Here is a 21,413-nt window from a genome sequence, read left to right as displayed (position 1 = left end):
TATACCATTAATTTCCTTCCTGTGAGAGGATACTTCTGTATTTGAATTTTCTTCACGTTATTAACCTTAACTTTCAGTACTGTACAAATTAGACCTTGATCTCAAATCATTACAGTAGTTTCAGATAAACCAAGAGTATTAAGAATGGGGACTGGAGTTATCTTTGCTACAGCAGCATTCTTTTGGCAAGTTTTTATCTTTTGGCATCCAGAAATTTCCACCTCATTGCAATAAATGAGAATCAAACGAAAACTAACTGCATTTGATATTACTGTGTGGGTCCAATCACTTCAATTGTGGCTGACTCTTTTGCAATCCCATGGACTATAGCCCCCCAGGCTCCTCTGTCCATGGGATTCTCCAGGCAGGAATACTGGAGTGGGTTGCCATTTCCTTCTCCAGGGGATCTTCCTGACCCAGGTATCGAACCTGTGTCTCCTGTGTCTCCTGCATTGCAGGTGGATTCTTTACCCACTTAGCCACCTGGGAAGCAGTCGATGCTACTAGTGCTCACTATATATAGAGTTGCCTCTCTTCATGAGGACATGGACCTTCTAGATTTCCTTTCAGTTAGTTTAGAGCCTTGTGACCAGCTTTGGGCAAGGAACTGTGAGTAAAGGTAACCTACCTCACTTCCTGTCTTACATAATTAAGAATGAATGTGAGTTCTCCCATCTCTCTCTCTCGCTCAGATGCAGCAACCTTAACAGCTATGAGCTCTAATTGGCTTGCCAACAAGACAGAAGCAGCCTGGATTGCTAAACTACCACATGGAAGAGAATTCTAGAATCCCACAAGTCTTAAATCTTTTCATGGGCTAGTGCCCCTGGGCTATGACTGTCACAAATGCTTCTCAGCTTTTTTTTCCCCTTTTGGAGAAGCAGGAAGTTTCAAGAGGACTGTAATTAGGTACTTCTCCACTCTCATGTTAGTTGGGCTCTGGTTAAGTAGTTTCCTTTCAGAATGAAAATCTCTAGGAATATGTCAAAAATGGTTACTTATCCCATCCACTGCTGGAAGTATGAGAGAATTTTTCACTGAGCTTGAGAATTTGGTAGAGTTCATGAAGGGCTTCCCTGGTGGCTCAGCTGGTAAAGAATCCTCCTGCGTTGCAGGAGAGCTGGGTTCGATCCCTGGGTTGGGAAGATCCCCTGGAGAAGGAACGGCTACCCACTCCAGTATTCGGGCCTGGAGAATCTCATGGAATATATAGTCCATGGAATCACAAAGAGTGGGACACAACTGAGCAACTTTCACTTTCTTGGGCTTCCCTGGTAGCTCAGCTGGTAAAGAATCTGCTTGCAATGCAGGAGACCCAAGTTCAATTCCTGGGAAGGGAAGATCCACTGGTGAAGGGGATAGGCTAACCACTCCAGTATTCTTGGGCTTCCCTGGTGGCTCAGCTGGTAAAGAATCAGCCTGCAATGTGGGAGATCTGGGTTCCATCCCTAGGGTGGGAAAATCCCCTGAAGAAGGAATGGCTACCCACTCAAGTATTCTGGCCTGGAGAATTCCATGGACTGTATAGTCCATGGACTCGCAAAGAGTCAGACACAACTGAGTGACTTTCACTTTAACTTTCATGGAAGCAAAACTCATAAAACTAGGGTGGGCGCTCCCCGAAGGCTGGACTTCCAGGAATTTTTAACTCCTAAGTTAGTCTACACTCAGCTTTCCATATTTCAACAATTTCCTACCAGTTCTTGGCCCCAGTGGGTTCTACTCCTAGAAATTCTATTTACCTCTCCTTTCAATTGCCAGGGCACTGATTTGTCCTGTAACCTCACTTTTCTGGTGGATCAAAGAAGAGTTGGTTTTCAGTTTGTTCAGTTTATCCAGCTCTTTTCTTGTAAGGATAGGAGTGACAGCTTCCAAATTCTTTGTATATCAGGGAGGAAACCGGAAGTCTCCACAATATTGTTTTTAATTACTTATCAAGATGTTTGAATGTCAAACCTTTGAGAGCAGGAATCATAGTCCTTCTATCCCTGGATTCCTAGTAACCTGAATTGTTCTGGGCTCAGTCTTGGACATTCTTATCTGCTCTTCATCACACATTCTCTCTCTGGGTCAGCTTATCTACTCCCCTAGCTTTATACACCATACTGACAACTCCAAAAGTTTTACCTCCAGCTAATCCATATCCTTCCTTCAAAGTTGGTTGACTTATTAGCATCTTAGACTTTTAAATTTTAAAACTTCAGTTTTAATTTCTACTTCTAACCTGTTCATCCTTTCTGCTTTTTGATCATAGTAAATGATGTCACCACCCAATAAATTCTTCTAGTCAGAAATCTGGCAGTCCTCTTTGGTTCTTTCATCTTCCTTACTAACATCCTGTAAATATACTCCACTAACAAATTATGTCATTTCAACCCCCAAATATATCCCCAATCCATTTCCCTCCATCTTCAGTGTAATCAACCTGGTCCAAGCCATCATAATCTCTAGCCAAGTCCTTCACAAAAGACTCCTTGCTACTCTCTCAACCTCCATCCTCATGCATGCTATCCACAGAACAGCCAGACTGATCTTTATCCATAAATCATATCACTCTCATGTTTAAAATTTTTCAGTATGTTCCCTTTATACTGAGATTCAGATCTAAACTCCTCCCTCTCCAGAGAAACACTGCCCTGCCTGAGTTCTACACCTGGGCTCGCACTCTCTTGTCCACTATATTCCAGCCACACCAGTCTTCTTTGTGTCTCTCAAACCCTTCTCTACTTAAAAACTTTCACCTGTGATGTTCCCTAAGCTTAAAAAATTCTTCCCCTTACCATTTTTTTTCTTTCAAAATACCTCATTATCAAAGAGAATCGATTACTATGTTAAGTGGCCATCTCATTCTGATTCACATTTTAGGTTTTCCTGCTATTTTAAAAGGACATTTATTATTTAACATGTCACAACCTGAATAAAACATGAACGTTCAAAATCAAACTAATCCAATTGGTTAGTTTAATTAATTTGTATTTAATTAATTTGTATTTTTGATACTAAGTTACATATTGGGAGCACCAAGTTAAAATAACCGTTGCATTAAAAATCATTTATATTTTTTCCGAGTATACCCTTTTTAATTATCCAAAGACTTGTTTTACACTCTACATATAATATATATTACATTGCCTTACAGGCAATAACATTTTGATATTAAAACAAAAAAGTAATGAAAGAAAGAAAAGAATTTAAAATTATTTAATTTGTATATTAGGCAATTTCTGCAAAGGCTGAATGAACTGACAACTGAAAATCAGCCCAATCCATTTTCTATACTTCAATATTCATGGAAAGTCAAAGCTGGATAAGTTATTCTACTTACACCTACATTTTCACATGAAATACCCAAATCAAAATTACATTACATTCAAAATCCAAAATTACATTCCTGTTACATTTTTTAAAAACACTTATGAAATAAACAAACATCAAAATTACAGACTTCAAAGAACCTACATCGTTAAACTTTTAAATAATCACAAATGGGATTTATAGAAATTCATTAAAATGAAATTACTATTCAGGAAATATTAGATTTTCAATACTGAGAGAATACTTACTCTACTGTGAAAATGTTTATACAAAATATGAAAAGCCTAAGTTGTACTTTCTGACATTTACAAATTAAAATAAATACCTAGAATACAACACTCCAAAAAAATTTAATAAATAAGTGAACAAGCAGATTGGATGTTATCCCATTCAAATGGTAGTCAAAGAGAGAAAACTTCAGATGATTCAGAAATAAGAAATCCTAGACTCTGATTGAAAAGAAGATGAATTAAAGAAGATTGAGAAGAAACCCTCATCTGTAGATCAGAAAGATAAAAGGAAAGCTACTAAAAAATTATGTATCAGAAATCTTTAGCACAATAAGACTGCAACGTTAAGAAAGTAAGTATTAAGAGAACCTATTAGTTCTGATTTTTTTAAACTGTATAGGTCACAGAATAAGAAGAATGAATTAGTTGTCCAAGAAACTTTAATGGAAATTATATTTATTAATATAGAATTAATTTTTAAAACATCACAAAGTACTAATCTCTTCTACAATATTCCCAGCCAAAAATCAAAGCAAACTCTATTATTTTTATTTTGAAATAAAGCTATTTCATTTCAAATATGCCTTGATCTTTGCTTATGCCAATCAAATGTCATTTGTTTTAGTAATTAGAAATCACTTTTTAAGGTTACTAACAAAATATCTATTTTATTTAATATCTACTGTAATCTACTAAATAATCTAATTTAATCATGATTATTTTCTAAAACATACAAAGAAGATACATAACTGACATCATTTTAAACTGAGACAAATTTGCATCTAATTATACTTCGCTATTGATTTTACTATATTACCATGTGTCAGTACCTTAGAGAAAAATCAGCAAAACAATAATATTTTGTGCAATTTTAACACAATTTTTGCTGATTAGAGAAATTATTTTTATTCCTTGGAACACATTATTTTTATATTGTAAGAGGATAAAATATATAAAATGAGTTGTTAAGACACATTTATTGAGTTCTTACTGTGGATCAGGCATTCTGCTAGATGTCAAAGATAAAATGTAGACAAGACAAACATAGGTCTTGATTTCAACTGGCTTAAACATAGCAACAGTTTCAACTATACATCTACATTATCACCTATTAGGAGGAGCATATCACAATACAGTTTTCTACTTTAATTGAAACTGAAACTTTGACAAAATTTAAAATAAAATGCATACAAGATAACATAAAATGGATGAGGGAATACCTTCAACAATAGCAAAACAAAAAGACATTACCTTCTAGTTTGGATTAAACACAAAAATATTAATGTTTTTCTGAATGTTTCATCTTAAGGTTTCTGGTAGTTCTCTCATGGAGCTCATGTCACTTTTCAGTCTACCCATTCCTACAACCAAACCATCTTCTCCATAGACATAATTCCTACTTTTAGAAAGCACAGAGGCTGACTGGTAACAGCATTTCTGAGTAAAATGGCAATTATCATGGGGAGAGAGGAACTTACATCTATGCACTCTTTCTCACATTCTCCGAGTAACTTCCACTTTACAACATAAATAATATTCTTTGCACAAAGTTAAAAAGATACAAGGATGAACAACTTTTTAAAGAATATGTTCCAACCTAGAAATAACTGAAATAAATGGAATTGACATATTTTAATGTTTCGGACCAATGTGAGAATAAATTGCTACATTTCCCAAATTATGTTTCATAATCTAATGAAATGTTCAGTGAAAACAGGATTTAGTAGTCACATAAATTTAGTTAAGATTATATGTTCTAACTAACACCTTTGGAGCATATTTAGATACTCAGAAGTATTACAATAAAGAAATTCTCCTAGCCTTTAAAAAAAAAAAAGCCTGTATAAACTTGAACAAAGGTTGAATCGGCTGGGGGGTGGGGGGGCGGTAAATACATCTTACGTCTTCAGGAATTATCTTTGAAAGAAACATGTTTTGGAATATATTGCATTATTGGTGATAATATTTTACTGGATAAATACAGATAATGTTATTTATATTAAAGTTGAGGAGAGAATTACCTCTTTATTCTTATTACCCTATAAATTATCCTTGTTTTCTTTTAATATTTCCATGGGATATGAAGTATAAAAGGTGAAAATATCATATTCATAATCTAACAATGTTCATTTTTGAGGAATGCTATTTCGAGGGCTGTATTTTAATACCTACTCTTCAGTATGTTATGCTATCAGAGATAATATTTAGTCTGTACAGATCAGCTTACTTACGTCTGGGGCTCCTTTTCATTTTGTTGTTTTTGCTGGGGCTGAAGAACGTTATTTACCAGTTCAGTGATCCCACTAAAGGGAAACCACCTGTTTAAATAAGCAAATAATGTGACTGAACAACCAAATGAATAAAACAACTATAGGTCAAATGTTTTCTTATCCATACTAATAAAAATACACAGGCACAGAAGCTACAGCCAATGGAAATATGAGCTTCAATTATCACCCAGGCAGTCAGAATACAGGGAAATTAAGTTTGAACACTTAACCAGTCCACAAGCAGGCAGCAAAAAACTACATCTAGTCAGTGTATGGATGAAGTAAGAAGCTGCGGGCAGCTCTCTTACAAGCCAGGGTCAGAAAGCAGAAGACACACTAGCTGCAGCCTATCCAGTATTAGTGTGCGCTAATACCATCCAAGGTGCAGAAAGCAGAATGTGGCAGAGGTACAGAAGTCAAGCCTACTGAACTCAATACGTTTACTTACTGTGTCGTCTGTGGTTTGTGTTCTTCTTTGACCCTAAAAAGATAAGTTTGCACAACTGAGTGCACTGTACTAGGAAGAAATTTCTATCTACAGATCTGTGGTCATATAAAAATGAAAAATGGGGTCTGTTACATAGAAAAGCTTAATGCTTTGCCATATATTTGAATTATACATCTGAATTAATATGACACAAAAAGGAAAAGTTGAATCATTTGTTTTATTAGAGGGCTAATATTAAAATTCTTCTGCTATCTTAATGATTCCATGATTTGTCCTCAAGTTTTCTGCATACTTGTATTAATACTGAAACTGAAGCATTTAAAATAAAGTATTATATTAAATACAGTTACATTTGGTCTACTGAAGATGAACAGATTTCCTCTTTATTTTAAAATTTCTTCCTTAATATAATTGAAGGTATAAATATTTAAAGAAAAATTTAAAGTTTTATAAATGTATTTTAAAAGCCTTCCAAATGGATTTATTTACTTCACAAGGGAGCAGATAAAGAAGTTGGGGAGTTATGCATCCAATATACCTAAAAATAGCTACTAAGATAATTATGTGTATTAAATTTAAAATATTCATAAGCTAAAGTAAATTATTCATAAAACTATAAAAGACCAAAAATGCATTTACCCTATAATCAACTCAGTGCTTCACTGTTTAGCTGGACATTTAAAAGTAGAGAAAGCTAAAACACAAGGATAGAGATGCCTCTGAAATGTGGTTTCCCACACTTTGCCTGGGACTGGACCTGAGAGAGAAACCTGTGATAAGTGATCAGTTTATTAGTTTGTACTATCCCGAAGAAAGACTAAGAATTGGCAACTAAAATGGATCCCTAGAATCTAGGACTTTCAGTAGGAAACTAAACACTGTAAACTAAATTCTTTGAAAATTAAATTGATTTTTTCCAGTGTGTTTTTATTTTAAATGATCTAATAATTTAATGAAAGGGTATACCCTTATATATTTTTGAGTATCAATGAATATAATTGGTATTTATATATCTCTATATTAACTAAAAAGAATTTCTCCTGTTCTCTGCATAAACTTCAAAATGTACAACAGTTTTAGCCTAGAGCTAAGGCAACATCATTTAGTATTTAAGTAGAGATATAACGGAATACTAATAAGGGATTATATTTAGCACCAAATATACAAGCAAATAAATACAAGCAAACTATAGTGACGATGGATTCTACCTAGAAAACTTATCATTGTATTTCTTTAAGACATAAAAATCTCTTAATGTTTTAGAACAAAATAGGTCCTATATAAGAAAATTTACCAAACCAGCTTATCAAAATGGGGAACAATTCAAGATTATCCTTCACCAAATAATATGTATGTTAAAAACAAAAACATTAAATTCATGAAAGAGGAGAAGATATCTGAAGACATCCTAGGTGATTCTCTATAAGAAATCATATTTGCTTTTAATTAGTGATAAAAGTTTTTATCATAAACAAATTTATATTAATTATAAATCAGTTTCTAATTTTAAAACATAAGTTGAAATAATTAACAGACATAAAATGTAAATTACCAATTCAGAAATTTTTTATTGGCTTTGTAAAATACAAGTGAAATATACAAACATTTGCATTAGCTTCCCAAATAAAATATGTATCACAAGCATAGCAGTATAAATATTTATCATCTTTAAATACAATCAAGAGTATAAAATTACCCTTCTTTTGTCCAATATTTTAGACAAAATCAAACCTCAAGAGTATCTATCTGACCATACTTAAAATTCATTCTGAGATAATAGTTTAAGAACTGGTAATATGGAAAAGTAATTATATATGTTTTGGACAGTACCTTAACATTATTAACAATAAACTCCTACATCCCTGCATTCCAGAAAGTATATGAGGGGCTTCCAGTTTCCAATAAAACATATAAAGAGCTTGAAAATTATCACTCTCTTCCTTACAAGTAAAAATGCAGAACAGACTGAAAATCAACACCTCTTCTTAGTCATCAAAGAATTTAGGTCATAGAGTGGGCAAACTGAAAACTAGAGAAACAGACAAATGGATATAGTCTGTCACAGTTTATCAACAGTACAAGCCCAGGAGCAGAAGACACACGTGGGACCAGTGTCTGTGGGAAGACTTTTAGAGACTGTCTTTGGACTAGACTGGAAGTTTAGAATTCCAAGGAGTCCCAGTTTTAGGCATGCCACCACACTTCCACAAAGCCCTGCCAGCTGCTCGCTGTGAAGATCAGAAAAAAATCTCCTCCGGCATCCAGCAACAGGAGGGGGAAAATAAATTTTAAATACTCCCAGAGCTGTCTACTCTCTTTAACAATCCTAATCTCACGGGAAAAAATTTTAAGAGACGCTAAACAATTGAACATCTACTCCCGCTTCACTGACTACGCTACAGCCTTTGACTGTGGATCACGAAGAGTTGGACACGACTCGGTGACTAAACAACTGGGGCTGCTGAATGGCTGTCCCGGAGCAACACCTCACCACCAGGTCATTAGAACTCCTGAACAATGGGATTACAACTAAAAGAACTGCAAGCTGTAGACACTAGTAAAAAGCCTCTAAGGAAACGCAAAACAGGAAGGAAGACAAAAATACAGACAGTAGAAGAGACTGGAAAGCAACAGAATCCCGCCCCCCACCCCAAGCCTAGGCAATCTCCCTGATGTAACTATTTTGGAAATCTGGAGTCTATGAGGGTTTTTAACTTCAGAAGAATGCTAGAACTACACATTGCTGCTAATTTCAGTCAATTTGAGTTCTTAGCATAACAGCAGCTACCCATTCCATACCACCCTGCTCCGTGTAAGGCAGCTGTTTACCTGCTCCTGGAGCAACCTGCCCTCAGTTTGGAGGGCCAGGATGAGCAAAATTGACCCTGTCCCCCAAATATAAGATTTGTGCTCTGATCACTGGTTATTACTTCTCATCTCATAGGTGCATATAATGAGGTAAATTGTTTTAATCCCCTCATTGTTGCAAATCCCTCTCCTTTGGCAAAGGTGACTTCCAGTATATATTTAAAGGACCAGTTCATTTCCCCCACAACTTTCATTTTTCAATTCCTCCCTGCTTTGGGAGCCAGACTTTAAAGACTGAAACTTAAAGTAACTGCATACGTGAGAAAAAACAGAAAGTCACTACACTTGCGCAGTGAAAGGGGCAAATTCAGAAAAGACTGAGAAGATCCCAAGTTTACAACACAGCCTGATCCTCAGAAAGACACAGCCTACAACAGAAAAGAATAAAATTAAATAAAAACAATCACAGAAAGTAACAAAAATTAGTGAAGGGGGAAATAGGATTTCCAGACTTACCACATATTTATATTAATATGACCAGTTTCCTGACTGAGAGCAGGCTGCCCCAAGACATGCACAATAGCATGTAGATTATTTTGAATTAAAGTTACTTGACAAACAATGAGAAAAAAAATGATACTTAGAGGAAAATAATGCTCTGGTACTTCTCTTTCCCCCAAAAGTAAGAATGAAATCTCCAGGATGAAGGTATTCCCCCATACCCAAAGCACAGAAAGCGTCCTCATCAGCAGAATTAGGAAACTCAAGCCTGAAGAAAGCTGTGTAAAGAGTTTGTGTGCCTTCTTCACTGGTCTGCTACTACAGGTAAAGCCCTTTTGCTAACTTGTCAAAAATAACTGTCTCTTTGTGTAAAATTAATATATAAACAGCCTGACTTGGTCACTTCCAGGGTTTCATTTCTATGAGACCTCTGTGCAAAGAAATTAATTTTTTTTCTCCTGTCAATCTGCCTTGTATCAATTTTTAGACCAGACAAATATGCCCCTTCCCAAAAAAAGTACAAAAAGTGACATGAAAAATTCACTAGAAGAATGCAAAGGCAGATTTCAAGAGGGAAAAGAAATAATCAGTAAACATGAAGATGTAACAGTAAAATGCACTGAATCTGAGAAGAGAAAGAAAACAGATTGAAGAAAAGAGTCTAAGGGAAGCATGGGACACCATTAAGTAGATCAACACACGTTTGTTGTGTGAGTTCCAGAAGAGAGAAAGAATACTTGCTGAAATAACAGCTAAAAGATTCCCATATTTGATAAAATACATTAATATAAACATTCAAGAAGATCAACAAATTCCATATAAGATGAAATCAAAGAGACCCACACCAAAACAAAATAAACCAACTAAACCAAACAAACATATATAGACTATTATACCCAACAAGAAAATCAAACATTCTTCTCCAGTGGAAATGGGACCTTTTCCAGGAAAAACCATATGTCAGGCCACTAATTAAGTCTCAGTAGACTTTAAAACAGAGAAATCATATAAAGTATCTTCTAAAACACAAGAAATATCCTCATATATGCAGATGACACCATCCTTATGGCAGAAAGCAAAGAAGAACTAAAGAGCCTCTTGATGAAAGTGAAAGAGGAGAGTAAAAAATCTGGCTTAAAACTCAACATTCAGAAAAATAAGATCATGGTGTCCGGTCCCATCACTTCATGGCAAATAGATGGGGAAACAATGGAAACAGTGACAGACTTTATTTTATTGGGCTCCAAAATCACTGCAGATGGTGATTGCAGCCTTGAAATTAAAAGACACTTGCTCCTTGGAAGAAAAGTTATGATCAACCTAGACAGCATATTAAAAAAGAGACATTACTTTGCCAACAAAGGTCCATCTAGTCAAAGATATGATTTTTCCAGTAGCCATGTATGGATGTGAGAGTTGGACTATAAAGAAAGCTGAGTGCTGAAGAATTGATGCTTTTGAACTGCGGTGTTGGAGAAGACTCTTGAGAGTCCCTTGGACTGCAAGGAGATCTAACCAGGCCATCCTAAAGAAGATCAGTCCTGAATATTCATTGGAAGGACTGATGCTGAAGCTGAAACTCCAATACTTTGGCCAACTGATGCAAAGAACTCACTCACTGGAAAAGACCCTGATGCTAGGAAAGATTGAAGGCAGGAGGAGAAGGGGACAACAGAGGATGAGAAGATTGGATGGCATCACCAATTCCATGGACATGAGTTTGAGCAAGCTCCAGGAGTTGGTGATGGACAGGGAAGCCTGGTGTGCTGCAGTCCATGGGGTCACAAAGAGTGGGACACGACTGAGTGATTGAACTGAACTGCCTGAAAACACAAGAGGATAAAGTGAGAAATTGAAAACAAAAGGAAACCTAGAGAAATCATAAATTCTTAGAAATTAATTAACATACACTTTAAAACAATGAGTAAAAGAAAATACAAGGAAAATTAGAAAATACTCAGAGACAAATGAAAACAAAACAAATATATCAAAATTTATGAGATGCAGCTAAAGCAGTGCTAAGCAAGAAATTTCTAGCTATAAACAATTACACTAAAAAAAAAACAAGAAAGACCTCAAAACAAAAGCACAATTTTACAACTTAAGAAACTAGAAAAAAAATACCCAAATAACCCAAAGTCACCAAAAGGAAGGAAATGTTAAAAATTACAGCAGAGGCAAATAAAACAGAAAAAACACAATAGAGAAATTCAATGAAACTAAAAGTTAGTTCTTTGAAATTCAAGATTAACAAAACTGACAAATTTTGTTAGATGGAATAAAAAAAGAGAAGAATCAAGTTACTAAAATCATAAGTGAAAGAACACTACTACTACTCAACAAAAATAAAAAAGGAATCTGAGATTGCTATGAACAAATGCAGGCCAAAAATTGGAAAACCTAAATGAAATGAGCAAATTCCTACAAACATAAAACCTACCAAAGAAATAGAAAATCTGAATAGGACTCTAAGTAGTAAAAAGACTGAAGTGTTAATCAAAAATCCTGACAAAGAAAAGCTCTGGACCTGATGCCTTCACTAATGAATTCTACCAAACATTTCAATATGAGCTAATAACCAATCCTTCTCTAACTTTCCAGAAAAGTCAAAAGAGGAAGGAACACTTCCTAACATGTTGTTTTACACCACCAAACCATAATACCAAAGCCAAAGACACTGTGTGTGCATGCTCAGTTGCTCAGTCATGTCATACTCTTTCCTACACAAAAAGAAAACCACAGATCAATATTTAATACTACCCAAAGCAATCTATAGATTCAATGCAATTCTTATCAAAATCTCAATGATGTTTTTGTCAAAATACAGAAAGACATCCTTAATTCACATGGCATCTCAAGGGACCCTGATCAGCCAAAATACTCTTGAAAAGTGAGAACAAAAACACAGGAATCACACTTCCTGATTCTAAAACATACAACAAAGCTGCAGTAATCAGCGTGGTACTGGCATTAAGACAGACACAGAACAGCGGAATACAATAGAGAGCCCAGAAATAAACACCTTATAAATATATTCAACTGGATTTTGATCATTCCATGGTGTGCCAAGACCATTCCATGAGGAAAGGACAGGCTTTTCGACAAAGCTGGAAAATTTGGTAGTCCACATGAAAGACAATGAAGTTAGAGCCTTGCTTAACACCACATGCAAATATTAACTCAAAATGAAACAAAGATCTAAACTTAATATCTAAAACTATAAAAATTCTTAAGAAATGAGGTAGTGTGATATCTCCAGCTTTGTTCTTCCTTTTCAACACTGTTTTGACTATTTGAAGTTTTTTGTGTTTCCATACAAATATTACAATTATTTGTTTCAGTTTTGTGAAAAATGTCATTGGTATTTTGCTAAGAATTGCACTGAATCTGTAGGTTGCCTTGAGTAGTATGGTCATTTTAACAATTTTAATTTTTTCAGTCCATGAGTAGGACACGTCCTTGTGTTTGTTTGTGTCACCTTCAATTTTTGTCATCAGTGTTACAGCTTTCTTAGTACAGGCCTTTCATGTTCTTGATTAAACTTATTCCTAGTTATTTTATTCATTTTGATACAACTGTAAAAGTGATTGTTTTCTTAATTTATCTTCCTGATGGTTCTTTGTTCATGTCTAGAAACATGACAGATTTCTGTACATTAATTTTGTATCCTGCAACTTTACTGAATCCAATGATGAGTTCTAATAGCTTTCTGGTGACATCTTTTAGGATTTTCTATATGAGGTATCATGTCATTTACACACAGTGATAGTTTTACTTCCTTTCCAATCTAGTTTTTTCTTTTGTAATCTTATAACAACTTTATTGAGGTGTAATTGACATACAATAAACTGCACATAATCACAATGGAAAATTTGATAAACTTGGACATATATTTATATACATGAAACCATCACCTCAATCAACATAATTAACTACACGCTGCTCCTCTTAATCTTCTTTGTCTTTCTTCCCTGTGTTTATGTGACTACTTTTGATCTTCTTTTTAAATTAATTGTTATTAATTAGTTTTATTATTTTCATTCGAGTATAGTTGCTTTACAAAGTTTTGTTAGTTTCTGCTGTACTGCAAAGTGAATTAGTTATACATATACATATATCCCTCTTTCAGGGATCTCCTTCCCATTAAGGTCACCACAGAGAATTGTGTAGAATTCCCAGTGCTATACAGTAGGTTTTCATTAGTTATCTATTTTATACATGGTAGTATATACATGTAAATCCCAATCTACCAGTTCATCTCACCTCCCCTTCCTTCCTTGGTATTCTTAAGCTTATTCTCTACATCTGTGTGTCAATTTCTGCTTTACAAATAAGTTCATCTGTATCATTCACCTAGATTCCAATACAAGCAACATACAATAATTTTCTCTTTCTGACTTCACTCTGTATGACAGGTTCTAGGTCCATCCACATCTCTGCAGATTGCACAATTTCATTCCTTTATATGGCTGAACAATATTCCATTGTATATAGGTATCACAACTTCTTCATCCATTCATCTGTTGATGAACAGCAGGTTGCTTCCGTGTTCTGGCTTTTGGAAATAGTGCTTCATTGAACATCGGGGTGCATGTGTCTTTTCAAATTATATTTTTCTCAAGATAAGGTGCTTCTCTGGTGGCTCAGATGGTAAAGAATCCACCTGCAATGCAGGAGACCCAGGTTCAATCCCTGGGTTGGTAAGATCTCCTATGGCAATGCACTCCAGTATTCTTGCCTGGAGGATCCCACGGACAGAGGAGCCTGGCAGGCTACAGTCCATGGGGTCGCAAAGAGTCAGACATGACTGAGTGACTAACACTTTCCCTTTCACTTTCTCCAGATATATGCCCAGGAATGGGATTGCTGGGTCATATAGTAGTTCTATTTTTTAAGGACCCTCCATAATGTTCTCCATAGGGGCTGTATGACTCACATTCCCACCAACAGAGCAAGAAGGTTCCCTTTTCTCCACACCTTCTCCAGCATTTATTGTTTGCAGATTTTTTGATGATGGTCATTCTGACTGATTTGAGGTGGAAGGTCATTATAGTTTTGATTTGCATTTCTCTAATAATGAGCAATGCTGAGCATATTTTCATGTATTTGTCAGCCATCTGTATGTCTTCTTTGGAGAAATGTCTATTTAGGTCTTCCACCCATCTTTTGATTGGGTTGTTTCTGAAATTGAGCTACATGAGCTGTTTGTATATTTTAGAGATTAATCCCTCTTCAATTGCTTCATTTGCAAATATATCCTCAACATGGTACTGTATGACAACCTAGAGGGGTAGGATGGGGTGAGGGTGGGGGAGAGGTTTAAGAGGGAGGGACATGTGTATACTTATGCCTGCTTCATGCTGCTGTGTGAGAGAAGCCAACACAATATTGTAAAGCAATTAGTCTCTAATTAAAAATAAATAACTAAGTTTAAAAAAGAACAGATGAGTAGTGTGAGCAAAGAAATGTACTGCTTAAGAAAGAATGAAAAGGAATTTCTAGAAATAAGTAACACTGTAACAGGAATGAAGAATGCTTGTGATGGACTCATCAGTAGACTATACTCAGCTGAAAAAGAATTAATGAGCTTGAAAATATGCCAATAAAAACTTCTAAAACTGAAAGACAAAGAAAGAAAAGATGGAATAGAATGTCCACAAACTATGGGATAACTAAAAAAAGGTGTAATATACAAGCAATGGGAACATCAGAAGGAGAAGAAAGAAAGGAATGGAAGAAATACTTGAAGTAACAAAGACTGAGAATTTTTCAAAATTAATGACAGGTTCCAAGCCATACACCTAGGAAGCATGAGGAATACTAAGCATGATCTGTAGTTTAAAAAAAAAAAGTTATACCTATGCAAATGCTACTTAAACTGCAGAAAACCAAAGACAAAGAGGAAATTCTGAAAGAAGCCAGAAGGAAAATAAACATCTTACCTACAGAGAAATAAACATAAGAATTACTTTTGACTTCTCTTTAAAAAACAAGCAAGAAAGATGAAAGTGGAATAAAATATTTGAAGAGTTGAAAGAAAAAATGACCCACTAACCTAGAATTCTGTGTGCAGTGAAATTATTCTTCAAAACTAAATGAGAAATATACCTACTCAGACAAGGAAAAAATTGGGTAATTTGTCATTAGTTTACCTGCCTTTCAAAGACTATAAAAAGGGGAGAAGAAAATGATATAAGTTGGAAACCAACATCTATATAAAATATAGGAAGAGCATTGGTGAAGGAATAAATGAGGGCAAAAAATATCTTTTATTTTTCTTATTCTTAATTGATCTAACAGGAGTTTGTTCAAAATAATAGTAGTAACACAGTTTTTGATGATTATAGCTTAAGGATAAGTGAAATGACTAATACCAATTTTTAAAGTACAAGAGGGAAAAATCAGGAATACACTTTTATAAAGCATTTGTACCACCCCTAAGGTGGTATGGTGTTATCTGAAAGTTGGTTTGGATTAGTTGTTAATTTATGAATCAGTAGCAAGCTCTTCAACAACCATTAAAAAATATTATTTTTTAAAAAAGAAGTATAATCCGTATGTTAAGTGAGGGAAAAAAATGGAATCTAATCATATAAGATGCTGAACTCAAACCAGAGACTGGAGAGAAATAGTGGAAGACCAAAAAAGTAAATAAAAGAACAAAGGCAATTATTGGAACAATTACAAATGTGATAGCTATTAACCCAATTATATCAATAATAATTTTAAATGTGGATGATCTAAATTCACCAATTAGAAGATAGAAATTGTCAAAGTAGTGTGTATGTGTGCGCGCGCGTGCGTGCTTGTGTGTGTGTGTGTGTGTGTGTGTGTGTGCGCGCGCGCGCATGCTCAGTCGTGCCAGTTGTGCCCAACTCTGCAACCCGATGGACTGTAGTCAGCCAGGCGCCTCTCTGTCCATGGGATTTCCCAGGCAAGAATACTGGAGTGGGTTGCCATTTCAATTTTAAATGTGGATGATCTAAATTCACCAATTAAAAGATAGAAACTGTCAAGGTAGATTAACCAAAAACAAAAAACAAAAAGAGTGTCAACAATGTGTTTTCTATAAGAAAACACTTGAAATAGACACAGTAAGGAATGAAGAAAGATATACCATGCTAACAGTAATAAAAATAAATAACAGAACTGTAGTGGGAAATCAAAATGTCTAGAAACTAACACACTTTTAAATAATGCAAAGTTCGATGAATTATCAAGAGAAATTTGAAATTTTATGAACTAAAGTGAAAATGAAAATATATCAAGATTTCCAAGATGCATCTAAATACGGAATTTAGATGGAAATTCCTAGTACTGGATGCATATGCTAGGGAAAAAAGAAAGATCTAAATCCATAAACTAACGAGGAAACTGGGGTGGGGGGGGCAGCAAATAAAGTCTAAAACAAGAAGAAAAGAAATAATAAAAAGTAGAAGAATCATCAGTGAAATTTAAAATAGGAAATCAACAGACAAAAATCAACAAAACCAAAAGGTGCCTATTTATAAAGACCAATAAAATTATAAATTCCTAGAGCTAGACTAGTCAAGAAAAAGACACAAATTACCAATATCAGAAATGAAAGGCAGTCTGTCACTACTGATCTAAAAATATTAAGAACAATTATATGCCCAGAAATTTAATAACCTTCTGAAATGGACCATTTTCTTAGAAAATATAATCTACAAAAGTTCACACAAGGAAAAACAGATAATCTGAATAGGCCTACATCTATTAAAGAAATCAAATCAGTAGCTAATAACCATACAAAACAGAAATCACCAAGGTCTAGACAGTTCCATCTGTGAATTCTACCAAACATTTAAAGAGGAAATGGTACCAATGCTCTACACTCTCCCAGAAAAGGAAACCCAGGGAACACTTCTAAACTCACTCTCTGTAGCAGCATCACCTTATTATGGAAACCAGGCAAAGACATTAAAAGAAATGAAATTTATGATGAACATCTCTCATGAACACCAATGAATGTATATTCAACAACATATTAGCAAATTGAATCCAACAATGTATAAAAACAATTGCACAGCATGACCAGGCTGAATTTAACCCAGGTATGCTAACTCAGTATTTGAAAATCAGTTCATGTAATCAATTGCATCATCAGGCTAAAGAAGAAAAATCATATGACTACATCAAGAGGTACAGAAAAGGCATCTGACAAAATCCAAGAACCATCCATGATAAAACTCTCAACACACAAGAAATTGTCCTCAATTTGATACCAACAACAACAACAAAACTTACAGCTAAATTCAGACTGAATGATGAGAAATTAAAAGCTTTTCCCTTAAGATCCAGGGGGAGTTAATAACAAAGAGGTCACACAAGGGAATTTTTAGGATAACTGTTGAAACTGTTCTGTATAATACTGTGTGACTGGATACATGACAATATATAGTTGTCAAAACTCACAGGGGGAAAAAACCACAAAATCAATACAAACATTACAGAGAGTAAATCTTAATGTATACAAACTTTTAAAAAGTCAACCAAAACAGGAGAATCCCAGGATGGAATGAAGAATATGACAAATGAATCTCTGCATGGAAAATGTATAACATAACCTCACTGACAAAGATGGGTGGGGAAAGTTGCTGACCTAATTAACATTAGGAAAGAAAAATTTAGAAAACTGTAACACTAAAGCCTAAAAAGAACTATACATAAATACTGTAGTCTAACTGGCAAATTTGTTTCACACTGCACAGGTCAGCAATTCTGATTCTATTGTACAGGTAAGCCAGGGTTGAACAATAAGTAAATAAATCGTTGCTAACGAGTACCAGATTTTTCACGGAAGGGTAAAGAAGTTACAAATAAGCAAAGAAAGGAGGCTAGAATGGACCCTGCCCGCCCTGCTGGGTTTAGAGTCAGCCCTGCTGAGTTTAGAGTCAAAGATATTGCTCTAAAGTCATGTATCTTTATGTATTATAGGTAAAAGTGATAAATAATATGTAGGTAGATACAAGGAAAGAGAGAAAGAGAGGTTTTGGATTTGTTCCAGACCACCATAATAAAGCAAATATCCCAATAAAGCAAGTCACAAAATTTTTGGTCGTCTAGTGCATATAAATATCCATTTATAATTTTCTGTAGTCTACTAAGTGTGTGATAGCATTATATCTAAAAAAACAAATGCACACACCTTAATTTAAAAATACTTGATTTCCAAACAATGCTAACCACCGTCTGAGTTTTCAGCAAGTCAAAATCATAATCTTTTTGCTAGTGAAGAGTTTATAATAGCGCATGAATTATCAAAATCTGACAAGGAGACACGAAGCGAGCAAATGCTGTTGGAAAAACTGGCATCAATAGACTTGCTCAAGGTAAAGCTGCCACAAACCTTCAGTTTGTAAAAAACTCTGCAAACACAGTAAAGTGAAACAGAATAAAATGATGTATGTCAATGGACAGAGATATAGAAAAAAAATACATATAAGTGTTGTCTACATGGGTTAGTATACAGACATATATTTCTTTGTTATGTCCATTGAAAGGGCCTAAAAATAAGTGACACCCAAGTAACAATTAGCACACCTAGCATCAGTTCTTCATTTGTATTACACTGGTACAAACGTGATCGTGGTTTCAGATCATGAATTTTAAATCATTATAACTAGGCTCAAACACATCTTTATTAGTCAAAATAGGAACCTTCGTAGCCATTCATTCCACTTTTGAAGCCTGGTTGTGTGACATGCAGTCGAGCGTTGTCATGGATGAGAACTGGGCTCTTCCTGTTGACCAATGCTGCTGCAGATGCAGTCTTCAGTGCATCTCATCGACTTGCTGAGTCTAATTCTCAGATGGAATGGTTTCGCCGGGATTCAGACAGCTGTCGTGGATCAGAGGGGCAGCAGACCACCAGACAGTGACCATGACCCTTTTTTGGGTGCAATTTTGGCTTTAGGAAGTGCTCTGGAGCTTCTTCTCAGTCCAATCACTGAGCTGGTCATTGTTGGTTGTCATATAAAATCCACTCTTCATCACAGGTCACAATCCAATCAAGAAATGGTTTGTTGTTGCACAGAATGAGAAGACAAGACTTCAAAACGACAATTATCTTGATTTGCTGTCAGCTCATGAGGCACCCACTTATCAAAACTTTTTCACCTTTCCAATTTGCTTCAAATGCTAAATGACCACAGAATGGCTGACTCTGAGTTCTTGGGTAACTTCTTATGTAGTTGTATGAGGATCAGCTTCAATGATCCTCTCAACTGGTTGTTGTCAAGTTCCAATGGCCGGCCACTGCACCCCTCACCTTCAAGGCTCTCATCTCCTTTGCAAGATTTCTTGAGCCTACGCTGCGCCATACATTCATTAGCAGTTCCTGGGCCAAATGCACTGTTGATGTTCCAAGTTGTCTACACTGCTTTATGACCCATTTTGAACTCGAATAAGAAAATCACTCAAGTTGGCTTCTTGTCTAACATCATTTCCCTAGTCTAAAATACATAAAATACACAGCAAGTAATAAGTCATTAGCAAAAATCATAGAGCAAGAAATTTGCATTAAAATGATGTACAACATAACCACATTTATTTAAGAACGTATTCCAATATCAAATAGCAAAGTTCAACAATGCAAAACTTCAATTACTTTTGCATCAACCTAATACATGCCATTTTCCAACCAAAGAAACCTAGACTACTTGAAGAAATGGCTAATGTGGGGTTACAAAGGAAAAATACAGGTGAACATACACTGTCTTGTAATGCCAGAAAGAAAGAAAAAGAAAATGGAGCATACTAATAAGACATAGAAGTCAACGGGAAAGAGCTCCCAACTTGAAAGAGCCAAAGCTGTGACAATTTGAGAACAAAATAAATAATAATATTGATTGTTATCATTGTTATTTAGTTGCTAAGTCATGTCCAACTCTTTGCAACCCCATGGACTGTAGGTTTCTGTACCCATGGGATGTCCCAGGCAAGAATACTGGAGTGGGTTGCCATTTCCTCCTCTAGGGGATCTTCCCGATCCAGGGATGGAAACCGCATCTACAGCAACACTTGCATTGGCAGGCAGATTCTTTACCAACTGTACCACCTGGGGAGACCATAACCCCTCAAAAATAAATATGGGCTTCTGCAACAGCTTACTGGGTAAAGAATCCGCCTAGCAATGCAAGAGACACAAGAGATATGGGTTTGATCCCTGAGTCAGGAAGATGCCCTGGAGGAAGAAATGGCAACCCACTCCAGTATTCTTGCTGGGATGGTCCCATGAACATAGGAGCCCAGCCAGCTACAGTCCAAAGGGTCGCAGAGTCGGACACAACTGAGCAACTAAGCATGCACATAAACACACATTGATATGAATAGAGAAGGGACATATCTTCCTTACAGAAGAATTCCAAATAATAAATGTAAAAGGTATGAGGCAAATAGAAAATCACCATTAGAATATTGTAGTAATAATTGCTGCAAAAACATAGCGGTCAAAACTTAAAGTAGAAAGAGAATATTTGCATAGCCTCAAAATATCCCCAAAATATTTACTACCATGGTTGTAACATATGTCCACAAACTCTAAAGATATTCCTCTATCAAAAATGGTAGAACTTAACCCCTCCCCCATCAAATGGGGACTAGAATTAATGACTTACTTCTAACAAAGAAAATGGAAAGGGAAAAAATAGTAACTTTACAGTGGAGAAACTTGACAGACATCACTCTAACCATGGGGTCAAAATTAACCCTCAATATAATGTAAAATGACTGTGGAATTCTTCCCAAAATTCATAATCCCAGTTTAATATAAGAAAACATTAAAAAAAATTGAGTGACATTCTATAAAATATCTAGTCA

At 35.3% G+C, this 21,413-nt stretch overlaps 1 protein-coding gene across 27 annotated transcripts in view; it reads right to left on the bottom strand.

Moving 5' to 3' along the window:
• RIMS2 (regulating synaptic membrane exocytosis 2) overlaps window positions 1–21,413 on the bottom strand; it is a 587,005-nt gene that overhangs the window by 474,333 nt on the left and 91,259 nt on the right. For 18 of the 27 annotated variants that reach the window (XM_065903249.1, XM_065903253.1, XM_065903241.1 and 15 more), the window contains exons 2-3: window positions 6,264–6,296; window positions 5,777–5,863 (exon numbers count right to left, since the gene is read on the bottom strand). The exons of the other annotated variants lie outside the window; for them this stretch is intronic. In XM_065903249.1, coding sequence (XP_065759321.1) covers window positions 5,777–5,863; window positions 6,264–6,296 — 120 coding nt within the window. The remainder of the gene's footprint in view (window positions 1–5,776; window positions 5,864–6,263; window positions 6,297–21,413) is intronic. 27 annotated transcript variants of the gene reach the window in all.

The sequence above is a fragment of the Muntiacus reevesi genome, chromosome 12, assembly GCF_963930625.1.
Source record: "Muntiacus reevesi chromosome 12, mMunRee1.1, whole genome shotgun sequence".
Lineage (NCBI taxonomy): Eukaryota > Metazoa > Chordata > Mammalia > Artiodactyla > Cervidae > Muntiacus > Muntiacus reevesi.
This window is presented reverse-complemented; position numbering and strand designations above follow the sequence as displayed.